The 17,889-nt window shown below is 43.0% G+C and overlaps 1 protein-coding gene across 1 annotated transcript in view; it reads right to left on the bottom strand.

Annotated features, from left to right (window-relative positions):
- The window catches only part of CDH13 (cadherin 13), a 793,102-nt gene extending 775,415 nt beyond the window's left edge, over positions 1-17,687 (bottom strand). Inside the window, exon 1 of the mRNA XM_061594241.1 lies at positions 17,532-17,687. Within this exon, the coding sequence (XP_061450225.1) occupies positions 17,532-17,576 (45 nt within the window). The 5' untranslated portion in view covers positions 17,577-17,687. The remainder of the gene's footprint in view (positions 1-17,531) is intronic.
- Positions 17,688-17,889: the final 202 nt, after the last annotated feature.

Genomic DNA, 17,889 nt, shown 5'->3' with positions numbered 1-17,889 from the left:
AACATACAATACCAATATAATAATGTTCTGTCTCCAACATGAAAGGCAGTAGGTCTCTGAGTACCAGTTACTGGGAATCACAACTGGGGAGAGCGCAGTTGTACTCATTCCTTCATACGGGCTTCCCATTGGGGTATCTGGTTGGCCACTATGAGAACAGAGAGCTGGACTTGATGGGCCCTTGGCCTGATCGAGCTGGCCCCTCCTTGTGTTCTTAACAAGAAAATGGGGGGGAAATCAATTTGCTGTCCTTTCATGACACCCCAAAGTAGCTGCCCAAGGTGGCAACTTCACTCCACCTAACATTAGCGCTAACCCTGCCATCCATCTAACATCAGAAGGCAGGGGGACTCAAGAGTCTCTGCCTTTTCTCCAGGGGATGGGCTGTAGCTCAGTGACAGAACATCGGATTTTCATGCTGAGGGCCCCAGATTCAATCCTCTGAATCTCCACCTAGGTCTGAGAGAACACCCCTCTCCCCATTTCAAATCCTGAGCATCACTACCAGGCAGTGTACACAATACTGATCTAGCTGGATCCATGGTGTGACTCACCATAAGCAGCCTCTAACGCCCCTGTGTCCAGTGTTGACTTTAGCATTTCAGGAGGCTGCTGTGAGAGAGGGCTGGTGACTAGAGATGCACCACTCATCACATAGGAATGAATGTGGGACAACTGCTGGACATGCCACCCACCACCCTCCATAGTATCCAAGTATTTCCCAAGTGAAACAAGTTCCCACTTCCTCTTAGTAAATTCTAAGAGGTGAACGCAAACATTATTGCAAACGAAAATCCAATCTGCAACGTCTGCCTGTTGCTACTGTCATGTTCTCTCTCTCTTTTATTATTAAGACAGGAAATTATGTTGGCGGCACAGTTTTGTATGGTGTGTTGTTTATTTTAGAACAGCTGCCTCTTAATCCAATGGCAACAATTTGTTGTTCATTAACTTCCTGAGATTAATTCAGATTGGCTAAAATCCAGGCTTAATGACTTCCTTTGGCTAAAACAAAAACACAATGATAAAAAATACCACTTCTTTTTAAAAGGCAAGATGTATTTCTGGACTGGCTCAGACATTTGTGTTTGAATAAAATGAAGAAATGTTTGCAGAACCACAGAGTGGGAAGGGAACTTGGTGGTCATCTAGTCCAGCCCTTTGCCAGTGTAAGAAAACTGCTGCTACAGAATCCCCAGTAGGTGGCCATCTAGCATGAGCTTGAAAACCCCCAAAAGAGGAGAGTCCACCATTTGAGCCATCAGCAGTGACAGCTGGTGCTGATTGGGACTGGTAGGGTGTAAGGCAGAAGGCTAACAGTAAGTGGAGCCAGAGCCAATGACAGGCACAGACAACTAATTCTGGTTTCGTTCCCATTCTCCTCCCTGCTGAGTTCTACAAGGGGCAACACTGAGACTGAGGAGGAGGAGGAGGCTGGCACACAGTGCCACCACCTGGTCTGGCTGTAAGTAAGAAGGCATGTTGATGGGAACTGGCTGAGGGCAGACTGAGACTGGAGGGGCAATGCCCTGCTTGCCATTACAGACCACTCTCCTCTGGACATCAGAACATTCTTCCCACTTTTTGGTAACATCTTGCTTGTAATTTGAACCCACTGATTTGAGCCTTGCCTTCTGCAGCAACAACAAACAAATGTTAATTGTTCTTTGACAATTAATGTATGATTGTCAAGAGAGCCAGTGTGGTGTAGTGGTTAAGGTGTTGGACTACGACCTGGGAGACCAGGGTTTGAATCCCCACATAGCCATGAAGCGCACTGGGTGACCTTGGGCCAGTCACTGCCTCTCAGCCTCATGAAAACGCTCTTCATAGGGTCGTCATAAGTCGGAATCGACTTGAAGGCAGTACATTTACATTTTTGTCAAGTGCCAGGTGGATGTGCTGAACTGGGGCTCCCAGTAGTGAAGCACCAGCACCTTCCCTCTTATATCACCAGCATATTATTTCCATGGCAAGCCTAGAAGACTGTACCCTGTGCTCGGAGGGGGGCACCACCTAGGTTGCAGTACCTGCCTAAGCATTCTGTCAGCTGACCCCAATTGGCCAATCCCTGCATCCTTATAAAGCCTCCTCAGAATGTATCCCCAGCCTGAGCAAATCACCTCTAGAATGAGAAGATGGTCCAAGCTCTCTGACTGCTGCTTTGGATCTTCATCTCTACCTGACTGGGATCATACATATTCCTCTGGTTTCACTGATCCTCTGTTTCTGTAATCGATCTTGACCTTGTTTGGATTTGTGCACTTGCCTTTGACTCTCTGGTTCTCTCGTTGCTGTTCTGGGGCAAACTCCTACTTCTGGCCCTTTGGGGCTATTATGAAGAAAAAAGAAATACAAAAACCCAAACCTCAAAAGGTAGGCTAAGATACAAAAAATTGGATGCAAGTAAAAATATTATAGAATCATAGAATAGTAGAGTTGGAAGGGGCCTATAAGGCCATCAAGTCCAACCCCCTGTGCAATGCAGGAATCCAAATCAAAGCATTTCCAACAGATGGCTGTCCAGCTGCCTCTTGAATGCCTCCCCTGTCGGAGAGCCCACTACTTCTCTAGGTAATTGGTTCCATTGTTGTATAGCTCTAACAGTTAGGAAGTTTTTCCTGACGTCCAGTCGAAATCTGGCTTCCTGCAACTTGAGCCCATTATTTCGTGTCCTGCACTCTGGGACAATTGAGAAGAGATCCTGGCCCTCCTCTGTGTGACAACCTTTCATGTACTTGAAGAGTGCCATCATATCTCCCCTCAGTCATCTCTTCTCCTGGCTAAACATACCCAGTTCTTTCAGTCTCTCCTCATAGGGCTTTGTTTCCAGTCCCCTGATCATCCTTGTTGCCCTCCTCTGAACCTGTTCCAGTTTGTCTGCATCCTTCTTGAAGTGCGGAGACCAGAACTGGATGCAGTATTCAAGATGAGGCCTAACCAGTGCTGAATAGAGGGGAACTAAACCATATATATGAATTGCTCTTAAAATATGTATAAAATATACTTCAGCTTTAATCTTTCCAACATGAGCATACATGGGACATATAACTGAAGTTTCTAAAATGCACTCATTGTGAACACAACAACAGAAGGTGATGTCTGAACATCAAGTTCATATAACGAATAATAATACTGAAAAACAGATGTGTTTCAACCCCAGTGGTCAACAAATATAGAAATCTCACTGTTGTCACCAGAGGTAAAACATTTGGCTGGTCTATATAAATACCATGAGATGGCCTAACTTATCAATAGAATTTTTGTCCATGTATGGTAAATCTGGAGAGGTATACAAGGTGGGATATTTCCAGTGCCCGGCCATGTATATTTCTAGGGTTTCAGACATCACCTTTTAGACAGACAAGCTTCCCTATTGCTGATGCTCTGGACTCTGGAGCCCTGCTGATGTCTAACAGTCAGCCAGTTTTAGGCAAAAGGACTCAGATTCGGGTCCAATCACCTCCTCTTGAGCCCTGTGGGAGGAGTCCCAATCTTAGCCAATGTATATTTATTTTATTTTATTTATTTATTATTTTATTTATATCCTGCCCTTCCTCCCAGCAGGAGCCAGAGCAGCAAACAAAAGAACTAAAACCACTTTAAAGCATCATAAAAACAGACTTTAAAATACATTAAAACAATACATCTTTAAAAACATTTTTAAAAGCTTTCAAAGCATCTTTTTTTAAAAAAAAAGGTTAAAAGCATATTAAAAAGCAATTCCGACACAAACGCAGATTGTTTGGGTGCAACTAAACTGTTGTGGATCCTCCTGTAAAAAGACACTCAAGCAACAACTACGGAAATGTGGAACCGATCAACTGAGTGAAGTTCACACTAATGGATTCCATGCCATGTGACTGCAGCACATGGCACCATCAAGTAAATCCCCAGGGAAATTTTAAAAACAACAGCAGGAGAAAGGGTTGGATCCAGGCTTAGTCATACTTAGGGATGGGCCAGAAATTCAATTCAGTTTGCATTTCAAGCCAAATCTATGAAATTTGCAGTTTCTGAAACAACAAGAGAACCCAAATGCAGCCATCTTCGAAATTCAGATGTATTTGAATATTGCAATGCAGTTTGTCAATGAAATAATGTTGCCAAAAAGGCATGTGTTAAGGGAAAGTGTGCATACAAATGAACATATGAGTGAAAATAACATACAAAAATGCATTATATGCCGAGAAATTGCTTGAAAAATGTGTACATTAATCAAACCTGCCTACAAAAAAATGTGTTTGTTAGGAGAAATTTGCACTACAATGCTGGAAAATATGAGAATTAAAAAAAACATGCAAATTGCTGCAGAAATGTGGAGAACTGAATTTAAGACTGGAAAAATGAGAAAATGAGAAACGGAGAGAACCAAAATTGACAGATCCTTCCATCCCTAACCATCCTTAGAGGAAACCCACTGAAATGAATGGAACTTTGTATCATGACTAACTTAAGCCCTATTCATTTTATTGGGTCTACTCTAAGTCTAGATACACCCTAAGTCTGTTTCCAGTCTACATCACTTTTGCATATATTCACCCATAAATTCACTGTGTGTCCTTTCCACATTAATCTGCATTTTTCTAAAAAAAAAAGAAATTTATACAAAATTTGCATTTAAATATGTGTTCTGAAAAGCATATTTCCTCCTCAATGTATTTTGAGCCAGCTTTTGTGAGCTGAAAGCTGTCAGAACATTTGGGAAATGCAAAACAAACAGAATAAAACCATACCAAACAAAAAGGGGCTGGTTAAGGAAGCAAGACCCATTGACCTCAACAGGGCTTACTTCTGAGCAAGCATGCATAGGATTGCACTGCATATTCTGATCTGCACATCAGTCCTAGAGATTAGATCTTTTAGCTTCAGAATTCTTCAAAGAACCAATTCCTCAAGAAGCATCCCTGGCACTATTTTGCTCCAGTCCTGCATCAGTGACACTTTGCTGCTAAGTCTGATTGCGATGAGAGAGTGAGTTTCCACTGTGTTGTCAGGCCACAGCTATTGGCTGTGTACTGCTGAAGATGCAACCAGGTAAAAATATACACATACTGTAACATTTCACTGGGTATCTACTTAACACTGTAGAAGAATCAATATCCTTTCATTACAGAATGCTACGGCAACCTTGTTACTAGCTGACCATGATACAAGGATTCAAAAGGAATATGTTTTCCTTCCTGCTCGCCACCCCCACTCCCATTACAATCAAATCTTTTAGAGGATAAGGATACAGGTTTGCAGTGGAAGGTCAAGATCTGGAAGAGGAGCCACTACTGGAGTATCAGCATGTACTGGCAGTGGAGAGTGCCCATAAATTACATTATCTGTGTGGTAGAAGGGAAGGTTCACACACAAGAAGAAGAAGAAGAAGGGACACTGATGTCCTAAGGATAAGGACAAGAAAACAGGTAATTCTGAATTTGCAAGAATGCTAGATTTCCATCCTAATTCTACTGTATATATTCAACACCAAGAACAAGGCATGCTAGCACTTTTATCTTCTTCAAAGCAGGATGCCTTCAACTTCCATGAACCTAAGTATATTTGCATTTACCTCAATTCTAAAGGATGATAATTTGATGGTTTTATGATTGCCCTGTTCACTGGTTCCCAGGGGAAAGGACACAGGGCCCATCTCTAGGGAAATTAGTAAAATAAACCTGACAAGGCAGGAGTGAGGTAGCACATAGAAGCAACAAATCTGCCTTCCTGGATGCCTCGAGGCCAAAGAATCCAGAGCTTCAAGCAAAGCTGTTTTCCAGAGCTTCACTTTCCCCTGGGAAGCAGTTTTGGGCTCTGGAAGAGAGAGAAAAAGTGAGACTATTGCATTTCAGAAGTTTGTCATTACACTGGGAGAATGAGAATGAGAATTGTAGGCCTCTTACAGATGAATCAAAATTACTGCAGTTCAGGGGTTTAGAAAGTGAGCATTCAAGAATGGCAGTCCCTTCAAGGAGCAAACAGAAGTGATGAGAAAGACCCTTGTCTGAGAACTGGGACAGCTGCTGACAATCAGAGTAGACAATACTTGGTGGACCGACAATCAATTTGGCCATGTTTAAGGCAGCTTCCTGTATTCACACACTGGCAGTGTCCTACATTTAAGCCAATCCCCCTCTCTCTTTACCAGGAAGTTTGTTCCTTAAAGCAGGTGAACATCCATCAGTTGTGTGAATGTTCCTCAAGAGCCCTAATTTACTCCAGTCTTCTTGGACCAGTTATTATTCCTTGACAGCAGGGGTGGGAAATCTTTTGCCCTCCAAAAGTTGCTGAACTGCAACTCCCACCAGCCCTAGCAAGCCTGACCAACGGCCAGGGATGATAAGAGCTGTACTCCAGCAACATCTAGAAGGCTACAGATATTCCCCACACCTGCCCTACAGTGTTATTGCTGATGGTATTCCTACTGGAATGCTTACAAGAGAAAAAGAAGACCTCAAAGTCCTATTGGGTTGTTGTATACACATGGCCTTGGTAGCCTTTCTGACTTGCAGAGAGTCACACTGGTGTTTTTTGAGAGATGAGATTCCACTTTTACACTTCACTGTGGTGGAAATGGCAGCGGGGAAGGTCAACAGAGAGCTGCCAACACATAATAAAGCTGTTTGATCCAAAGCCTAGCCTAACAGAAAGCGATATGCACATCCAACACAGACCAGGAGCCTGAAGCCAAATGGGCTGGTTCCATCAGTCGAAAATAAGCGGTATATGAGTGGGAAAGAGTCCTGACAACTTGGAAAACTATGAATAGGGACAGGGTGGGTTAATCCTGCAAAACACATTGTATGCCTTCTGTAGAGTTGCACCTGGTAAGGAGGAACCTGAGTAATCAAGAATATAGAAAGGGAATCTAGTTTTATGTTAACAAATTAAGGATTCATAGGACAACAGGGGAAAATCCAAATTAAAAACATTTCATTCGGCGGGTAATTTTGCATTAATCGTCTCTGCTTCTCTTAATTACAGGGATGGGCAAAAACTGCAGTGCAAGGCACTAGTGGTTTGGGCTAACAATGAACTGAAGTATAGTGCATGTAATTTCACAATTGCAGCTAAGCTACCTGCTTAATAAATCTAGAACCACCCTCACAGACAGGCTGGACAAAGATATTATAGCTACCAAATCTGACCTTTTTATTTCTATCAGGGGTGGGGAGCCTTTGGCCCTCCAAATGTTGCTGGACTACAACTCCCATCACCCTTGACCACTGACCATGCAGACTAGGGCTGATGCGATTTGTAGTCAAAGAAATCTTGGGAACATGCGATTGGGGAAGGCTGAACTAGCAGTTTAATTTTCAATCAGGGGACCTCTGGCCTTCCAAAGTTACTGGACTGCACCTCCCATCATCCCTGCTAATTGGCCATATGGGTGGGGATGATGGAAGCAAGAGACCAACAACATCTGGAGGGCCAGAGTCCCCCCACCTCTGTTTTAAGTAGTCACATTCACTTACAATGATGCTCCCATACGTTCTTTTCCATTCAGGGAGGAAATGCTTCAGATTCCTTCAACAGCTACAGATAAAGGGACATTGACCAGGAGAAGGGCCTTTTCTGTTGTGACACCTCTTCTAAGGAACGCTTTCCTGAAGAAGTCCCACAAGCTTCACCCACCTGATCCCTAGAAATCTTGCTCAGCAACTACTCTGAGTTTGGAGATTTTGTGGGCACTGTACACACACATTCTCAGACCTATCCTGCATACAGCCTCAAGGGCTAGTAGCTTGTTCTTTAAAAGATAAGAAATGAGATTGCTTCTCACCGGTGCCAGTTTCTGTGCCAGCATGGTGTGATTGCATAAATCTGCCTGTATGTGGCTCAGCTCTCAAAAGAATCTGCCACGATTCAAGCATGATTGGGAGTGGTGATGAAAATCTTTTCTCTACACCCAAAGATCTGTGGGGTGATTGTGTCATGTGTGACACTGCACATCCTGAAAAGTTCCCCTGTGCTTTGTTTTTGCTTTCTGTTATGGGTATCAGTCTGGAATGGAGCAGCATCATGAACTGTGTCCAAAGTAAGCCCTCAGTATGATCCACATGATACACCTGCAGAGTGGGGATAATCCCCAGATAGTTTGCTCTCTCTCTCTCTCTCTGTGTGTACACACCACTTAAACTCAGGCAAATGTTTCAGCATTTTCCTATCCCAGCATCGCTAGGGTGGGGCACTCTCAGTGGTGTGGGGAGGAACTGCATCCTTCTTCATCTATCTCCCTTTGTAAGGAATTGCTGATCACTGCCCCAAGTGGTGAGCTACATAACTACAGCCTCACAGGGAAGAACGTTTCAGATCTCGCCTGACTCCACCCACCCAGGCTGACCAATGGCTTCTCCAAGGCAGTAAGCACTATAAAGAAATCTGTTCCAACTTCCTCTCTACAAATATTAGGGCATCCCTCGGATCCACCTAGAGAAGAAGGTGGCAGCTCTGCATTATCGTGATAAGATGAACTGGCCCCTAGACAGATGCACAAGTCATGGTTTAATCATGTCAGCAAATAGTATTGACTTCAATGACAGGAACGTACAATATATGGCCCATTCTTTCCAACAACACTTCTACTTGTGTGCATATTCAGGACACTTAACTTGCACAATCAGTTCTACATTTTCATAACGCAGACCAGGATCATAATCACACATATTATCATGCGTGTTATCAACTGCAATATGCCAAATCATGTTCCCCATTCAAACACACAGACATCAATTAAAGTTTAAGCACTCGTAATGTGCATATGCATTATTTTGCTGCACATCATCCAGACTGATTTAACCATGTGTCGCCTTGTGCACCCATCTCCCCTTTCTTTCCTTCAGAGCCAACAATAAATACTGCAAACCTGCTGCCTATTCAAAACACTTATCCACAGTAGGAAAACCTGGTGTTTATTTTTGCTTTCTCATAGGGAAGCAACATTTTCAATCAATTATTCATTCCCCCCCCTCCACAGCCACACTCATCTCTCTGACAACACCTAATGATCGAGTATTACACTAGGTTGGTATCAACAAAAGATCAAGTTGAGGAAGAAACTCAGAGTTCAGTCCTTCAAGTTATTTTGACACCACTTCAGTATGGAATGTGATCTTCCCCCCTCTTTTCCCTATGCAGCTATGACCCATTCCTTCCCTTTCCTTCCAGAGCTGTTTGAATCTTAATGCTAGTTTTCACACTGTGCAGGGAGCCCTCTTCTGGAGAAATATGAAAAAGTTGCTAGTTTGTGTGTTTTCTATAATTCACTATATATTAGAAAAATAAACTTTCTGAGTGCATCATCCTTACAAGCCTTTCCCTTTGCAATTAGAGCTCAAGTGATTGTTTCAATTTGAATGCTGGCTTCTCAAAGCCCTTCCTAAGGCACATATTAGCAAAATAAAAAATGTGGATCAGAGAAAAATCAGCTCATTTGAAATGTGGTGTTGGAGGAGAGCTTTGTGCATACCATGGACCACGAAAAAGACAAATAGTTGGGTGTTAGAACAACCACTAGGAGCTAAAATGATGAAACTGAGGTTATCATACTTTGGACACATCATGAGAAGACATGATTCACTAGAAAAGACAATAATGCTGGGAAAATCAGAAGGGCGTGGAAAAAGAGGAAGGCCAAACAAGAGATGGATTGATTCCATAAAGGAAGCCACAGACCTGAACTTACAAGATCTGAACAGGGTGGTTCATGACAGATGCTCTTGGAGGTCACTGATTCATAGGGTCGCCATAAGTCATAATCGACTTGAAGGCACATAACAACAACAACAAAATTATTCCCATCATTTCTTACATGGCTTGGGACCACAATACCTGATGGAACGCCTCTCCCAATACGAACCCACCCATACACTACGTTCAAGATCAAAGGCCCTCCTCCGGGTGCCTACTCCAAGGGATGCTCGGAGGGTGGCAACAAGGGAGAGGGCCTTCTCAGTGGTGGCCCCCAAATTATGGAATGATCTCCCTGACGAGGCGCGCCTGGTGCCAACACTGTTATCTTTTCGGCACCAGGTCAAGACTTTCCTCTTCTCCCAGGCATTTTAGCATGTTTTTTTAAAAATTGTTTTTATATTGTTTTAAATTTTAAAATTGTGTTTTACATTGTTTTTAAAATATGTGTTTTAAATTGTATATTTGTTTTAATGTTTTTGATTTCTGTAAACCGCCCAGAATGCTTCGGCTATGGGGCGGTATACAAGTGCAATAAATAAATAAATAAATAAATTTCTAGCCAATCTTAGTGGGTGAACAACTCCCTCTCCCCCCCAAAACACACACACACAACAACAACAACAACAACGATTTTATTGCAGGCCATAGGCCATCGCAATCAACATATAAAACAGTCAGGTAAACAGCGAGAATATTATAAATTAACAATTACAGATTTAACTTTATATTAAAATTGATTAAAAACATAAAATGACTTAGAAAACTGTGTAAAACTATACAAAATAATGAACTCTAGTCAACCTGGGCACCATATTTAACTAGATATTTGGCTCTCAGATTTGGAGCTGCGAGGGCATAGTGGGCCACTTGATAAGTGGTCCAGTAATCGTTATCAGCTAAAAGATAAGAAATACGTTGATTAACCATTTCAGGACCAATCCGGTTAATTAATATGTCAATGAATCTAGATCTAGGGTGCTCGTAAATCGGGCATTCAAATAAGTAGTGGATCAAGTCTTCTACTTTCCCTCCTTGGCAAATACAAAGCCGCTGTTCATAAGGAATATTTTGATAGCGCCCAGTTAGCATAGCACTGGGCATGGTTTGAAATCGCAGGGCTGTGAAGGCCTGTCTTAGGTGGCTTGGTAGATGGTAAGTTAGATAGTTTGCCCTTTTATGATCCAGTTTAAAAAGGCCATACCATCTAGAAAACTTAGAGTTAGAAATTTTCAGGTCGTCCATCCAAGAGCAGTAGTATGTTAACTGCTCATGGATATTATACTTATATAGTGCTTTAATAGGCATTGTTGGAATGTGATATTCAGCAAGGATCGCCTGGAATTTAGAGGACCAAAAATTATCATATATAGCCGCCTCAAAACAAGTCTTCGCCAAGATCTTAGAATTTGAGTTAGATAAAGTTGACCAGTATGACATTAGAGATTTATGTATTCGAGCGCGAATTGGGAGAAAATCAGTTTCGGTTCTTAAAAAAGTGGCAGGCGTGCCAGGGGGTAGGCAAAGAAGGCGTCTCAGAAAGTTATTTTGGATCATTTCTAGCTGTGTTAGAGAAGGGGTTATCCAACCCCAGATTGCTGCTCCATAGGTAATCTGTGGGTTTACCTTACTTTGAAAGATTTTTAAGGCAGGGTCCACGAGGTGACCCCCCGAAGTCCTGTAGAATCTAAGGATTTTCCCTACCTCTCTCACAGCTGTTAATTTAGTGACTATCAAATGTCTTGTCCAATCAAGGGTATCTTGGAAATGGATACCTAGGTATTTGAAAGAACGGCATTGTTCTATTGCATGAGATCCAATAGACCATTTATGCATTTGATGCCTCTTACCAAATACCATTATTTTTGTTTTCTTATAATTTATGTAGAGGCCTTCATTTTTACAATAGATCTCTAAACTCGACAATAGCCTTCTCAGACCTATAGGAGTAAGGGAGAGGAGGGTCATATCATCGGCGTAAAGGAGCATGGAGATCTTCCTGGCCCCGGCTGAAGGAGGGAAAAATTTTGGGCCCTTAAGTTCAGTAACAGTGATCCGTGTGTATTTAGATAACTGACGTTTAGCTATTTTACATTCAAAATCAAACCAATTTTCGTTTCTATGGTGAATGGTACTAACAGAAACGTCCTTGGTTAGTAGGGGTTTAAGCAATACTATAATCTGGTGGTATGCATCAAAGGCATCTAACTTCGAGTCTATGACTGCTTGTCAAATTTCAGCAAAGAAGTTATTTCTAAGTAACTGAGACGTAGAAATATGTAGATTTAAAGACCAACGAATTCTACGATCTGCTATCTGGAGGCCGTTCAAAGATGGCAAAGCCGGCGGGGACAGAGGTTGTACTAAATGTAAGACCAATAGCAAAGGAAAATGGTCGCTTTCGGTTCTGTCCAGTACCGAAAACTTATGAACTACAGGGGCCAGCGTGGTCGAAATCATTATATAGTCGATCACGCTGGCTCCTCGGCTGTTAAGAAAGGTGAGCGTACCATTAGAATGGTCTAAATAAGAACCATGCAGGCACAGTAACTGGTGTTCATATGTTAGTTCAATTAACCTCAAGCCTTGTTTATTAGTAATCTGGTCACAGGAAGTTCTAGCATTTGGGAAGAGGGAAAGAGGTGGCCCATGATTGGATGAAAAGTCATCCAGACATCCAGGGCCCATCCTGGCATTAAAATCCCCGCAAAGAATCATTTTATGGGTGGGGAATGAACATTCCAGCGTCGCTAGATAAACAGATAGTTGATTCCATATACTATCCATATTTATAATCCTAGCCTTGTGCGGGGGTATATAGACATTTATAATGTTAAGAGCGCCTGTCACCGGACCAGTAATCCTCACACACACACACACACATCATGTTTGTGACATGAAGTCAAGCATGAAACTAATAGCTGGATTGATCATAAGGCAAACTAAAGAGTAGGGCCTGCACCTCCATTCCAGTGTCAGTTCTAGGGAATACTGGCAGTGTGTACACCTTGCTCCCTCATTTTAGAAACTAAGAGCAATTGGGAGGGGGGAGTTCATTTGGTCTGCAATTTTAAAGCAAACTGATCTAATTTACAGTGCCCAGACTTCACAAACTTCTACACAGAGTTTTCCAGAGCTTGGAAAAGTTACTTTTTAGAACTACAACTCCCATCAGCCCAATCCAGTGGCCATGCTATCTGGGGCTGATGGGAGTTGTAGTTCAAAAAAGTAACTTTTCCAAGCTCTGGAGTTTTCTGCACAGAGGTTTCAATCAGTCAATTATCTATCAGGTTGTGCACTTCTACTACAAGTTTTGCAATGCAGTTTTGGTTCAAAAGCTGCATGAAAAATGCATATTTTAGGGGCAAAATGTATTTCAGAGAAAGTGCATCCAAAAATGTATGCCAATATGTGTTTTTAGGGCAAATGTATGCTATTTAAATGTGAGTGTTTCAAATTTTTAAAACAAAAAACATGGGAAATAAGACTCAATGGACTTATGCTTAAATATATGTGGAACTGACATGGAAGAGACATAGGCAAATCTGTCTCTCCTTAGAAATAGAGGTGAACATAGAAATGAAGTTTTTCCTGATGTTCAGTCAAAATCTGGCTTCCTGTACCCCAAGCCCATTATTCATGTCCTGCACTCTGGGATGATTGAGAAAAAATCCTGGCCCTCCTCTGTGTGACAACCTTTCAAATACCTGAAGAATGCTAAGACCTACTCAGAGTAGCCCCCTTGAAACTAATGAACCAAAGTTAGTCATGCACATTCATTTTCTGAGGGTCTACTGAATACAGCTCACAGAAAGGGGGAATACAATTCGGTCACAGGTCCCCTGCTGTTGCTTCTACGTAACGTGTGAAGACCCAGAGCTTTTGAACACTCCTCAGCCCTGGTTTCCCCTCACCTTAAAAAGAGGATCATTGGGGGATTGTCTCATAAAATTCTGTTGGGAGTGAATTATGAGGTGTTTTTTTTTAAAAAAAAATCATTTTCCCCTATTGAGTGATTTCTGCATGTTTTGACTTTTCATGGGACTGCTGCTCAGCACACATTGCTCAGACAATACTTTTCCTCCCTAATCACCGGGACCCAAACTTAGATTGTTAACTTACATCTTCCCTGAAAGGCACTGCAGCAACAGATTTATATGGCTTATAAATCAGTTGATCAAGATCAATGTCTGCCATTTCCACTTACTGGATATCAAGGAAGAATGAGTTGTAGCTGCTACTTGAAAGAGAAAAATATCACTGCCACAATGAGCCTTGCCAGATGGCTGAATGCAGGTAGCATCTCCCATTTTGTACCCTTTAGTTCTGCTATTGTATGGCATTTATCCGAGTCAAACAATCCATCTGAGTAGCCTCTTTAACAGCAACCTTTTCCTCCCCATCATCTCACCAGCTGTTGCTTAGATTCTCATCAATGCCTCTTTTCCCCAATATTTCCACCACAAAAAGTGCAATACTACAGAGTCATTGCTTTCCAAAAGGAGACTAGCAAATCACCTGTTCCAGCTTGCAAGCTTTGCCCCTCCCTTTTAGCTCTTTCACCACTGAGGGAGGGGCACTTCACACATACTCAGAGTTCAGAGTTAGTCTTTCTCCCCCCCCCCAGTTGCTCAATGTGTGTCATCACTGAGTTCTGACACTGAATCATCTTCTGAGGATAAGCATTAAATCACATTAGGTCCTCCTGTCAACCAATATTGTTTGATCTCTTAACAATGAGATTTCAGACACGGGAGAATGTGGACCATCCACATGTACAAGCCAAGAAATACAGGTGAGAAGGAAAGGGAGAGTGACTTTCACACATACCAGCCATGCTGATAAGAAAGGAATTGACAGATCAGTAAATGAAATTTGAACAGACCGGCATGAGACAGGAAACAGCTCGGATCCTGCAAGGTGTTATTTATTTTTTTTAAAGAAAAATTACATGGGTGTCCCCTGAATGCCCTTCTTCTAAAGAGCTCAAATCAGCATTTGAAACTCAGCACAACCCTGTGGGGTTGGTCAGGCTGAGATATAGTGACTTGTCCAAAGGCATCTAAGAAGCTTAATCGATGAACAGGGTTTGGAACCAATGTTGTGTACTTTATTCCTAGCAAGGAGGTCACAATCAGCAGAATTTTAATCACAACATTTTACTTCTACCAGCCCTTGCTCTTCTCTCTTTCTCCATCTGCCTCCTTCCTTTACTGCTATTTCAGTTCTCTTTCTCCCTGATCTTGGGTGGGAAGTCCAGCTCTCAGGGTACGAGTACAGAAACCTTAAAGGGGTAACCTTCCACATCACAGTGTGCTGCTAGGCAGGAGAGACAATGTGATGCATCATACATTAGGACAGCAAAGTAGATAACTCCAGCAAGTGAGCCAAGTCACATGCTACAGGAAAGGAACATCTGACACCTTTTTTGTCATTAGTAGCAACATCGCAAGTACCACAATCCTCTGAGGTTCAAGAGTGCATGAATGCATTGGACAGTGGCAACAATGTAAACCTTTCATCAGTTGTTTTTATTATTACTAATTGCATTCTGTCCCGTCCACTTCCATTGTCTGTTTGCAGTTTCCCCCTTCCATGGACCACTTGCACACATTTCAAATGTCCTCAACATACTGTATGTGGTTGCCATGTAAATTAAGCCCACACCATACATTTTATTGCTTCAAAGGCACTTAAAGACATCTCAGTTAGCAAATCCACTCCATGGCTTTCACATAAAACTATTAACCATGGTTGAGTCTCACTTTACCCTGAAGATCTCCAAGCCATCCAATTTATACTACAGCCTTAGTCAAGCATCACTAAGAGAGAAGAGCCACAGCTCTTCCTTCCCTAACATTGGGGTATGGGTCTAAGAGCCAATTTCATGCAACCGCATTATTTGAACATGGAGAGTCTGTAGGAAAACCCTCACAACAGCGTTCGTATTTTTGGTGGAGCAACCAGTCGTGAGAGTTGCTCCAGCATTTGCCCAGATCTCCGCTTGCCACATGCCGGAAAACTTTCAAAATATGGGTTACGCCAATAAAAGGCAGACCTTGTCCTTATCTCACTGCACAAGCCATCGCCAGGGCCAAGCAAGTCAATTTGTGGTGCCTTCACTATGTCCCCAGTCCAAGTCATGAGCACTCACTTGAATCTACCCTGCTGCAGCAGGTTTCTTGTGGATTGTTACTTGCACCCATACAACTCCTAGTCCTCATGGCTTCACTTCCAAAAGATACATGGGAATCCATTTCGGCAGGTACAATAGAAGGCTTTAAAGTAGGAGGACAGATGAATCTTTGCAACGTCTTTCTATATGCCATAAACAGAGAGGGTTGGCAAAGTGTGGAGGAGCCAGTGCTAGAGTACCTGCTTTGCATGCAGAGGGTCTCAGGTTCCATCCCTGGCATCTCTAACTAAAAGGATCGGGTAGCAGGTGATAAGAAGGACCTCTACCCAAGAATCCAGAGAGCTGCTGCCAGTCAGGAGGACAGACTGTAGTGTCCTGGATTGACAAATAGGCAGACCTTATATAAGGCAGCTTCCTACATCTGGTCTTTTAGGAACATAGGAAGCCGCCTTACACCACTGGTCCATCTAGCTCAGTATTGTCTACACTGACTGGCAGCAGCGGTCTAGTGTTTCAGATAAGAGTCCTCCCCAGCACTACCTAGGGATCAAAGCGGGCACCTTCTGCACTCAAAGCAGATGCCCTTCCACTGAGACGCCGTCCTTCCCCTCTTTCGGAAGACCTCAGCCCCATGCAACCAAACCCACAGAAGACGACGCCACCTGAAGCTTTTGACTCCTGCACTCCCTCAAGGGTTAAAACCCGAAGCGAGTCAAGTCCCCAAGCCAACGGGGAATTAACTTTTTATCACCATGGAGGACCATCCCCAGGATCCAAGCGAGAGGCTCGTCGCTGAATGAAGGAGCCGAAGCTCCCGAGAGGAGCAAAAGGAGAGGGGGACGAAGAGGGGGATGGAAGAGCATCACGCCGAACGACAACAAAGGAGCCTTGAACATCACACGCTACTTCCTAAAATGACATCTGTATGGTGTTCACGGAGGGAAAGCAGAGGAGGAGCGCAGAAGTTGGAGAGCTCTAGTTCCTCGGCTTTTGACTGACAGCAACAGCGGGGAACCACAGCCTCCTGGCTTTTTAAAGCCCGTGTGCGTGTCTCTGTGTGTGTGTGTTCTCTGCCTTTTGGGAAGAGAGGGGTCTGTCGCACGGAGAAGTGGTGGAGGCTTTCGAGGAAGACATTAATGTTCGATTTTACAAATTCACCAAGGAGGCAGGGCATAGAGGGAGAGGGAGAAGAAAGTATTTAATTCATCCACATTTTCTCCAAACGAATCTTCCCCATACCCCTTCTTCTCCTTTTTTTTTTAAAAAAAGGGAGGGCGAATAAACACGACGATCAGCTTGCAAAGAATCCTGGCAGAAGCCACAGCCAGGGAGAAGCCAATTCAAAGTTGAAGCGTTTAAGGTGCTGGAAAATCCTGCCGCTGCTGCCGCCACCAGCCTTCAGCGATTCCTACTCTCTTCCATGTGAAGAAAATACAATTTGCATTGCACACACAGAGAGAGAGAGAGGTATTATCTCGCTAATTTTCCTGTCACTGGAAACCACAGAGGCATTTTTCACATAGGAGATTCTCTTCTCACATCCACACTCCAACGCATGTGTGTGTGTGTTTTCCCAGCGGTGTGAGATTGTTGAGAAATCAGAGGTTTCCAAATAGCCAAATGCATTTAAAAAACACACAGAGAGAGATAGAGAGAAAGAAACATAGATCAACACACAGGCACGCAACCCCCAGGACCAAACAACCAAATTCCTTACCTGGGACAGGAGGAAAGCCAAGCTGAGTTGAGTGTTGTGCTGCATTTTGCAAGCCTAGAAGATACTGGAGGCTTTTTCATTCATGCACTCAGCTGCACTGAGCATATTTTCACTGTGGAACAGCCTTTGAGGAGAGAGAGAGAGGGAGAGAGACTGCCTTGAGTGCTAGCCAACTTCCCAAATAGATCAGCAGCAGCATCACCAAAGCATTGGATAAAGGCTGATGACCAGAACCAATAGCTTTACAAGGATGATTTCTTCACAAATCATCCTTATTTTTGCCTCACACATATTGTAAGTGCAGCCCTCGCAAAACACAGCGCCCTAACAAAGCTCTCACTTTGGGGTGTACAAGTAA

This window comes from Rhineura floridana, chromosome 13 (assembly GCF_030035675.1).
Source record: "Rhineura floridana isolate rRhiFlo1 chromosome 13, rRhiFlo1.hap2, whole genome shotgun sequence".
Taxonomy (NCBI): domain Eukaryota; kingdom Metazoa; phylum Chordata; class Lepidosauria; order Squamata; family Rhineuridae; genus Rhineura; species Rhineura floridana.
Note: the sequence above shows the minus strand (reverse complement) of the source record. Positions and strands in the feature narration are given on the sequence as shown.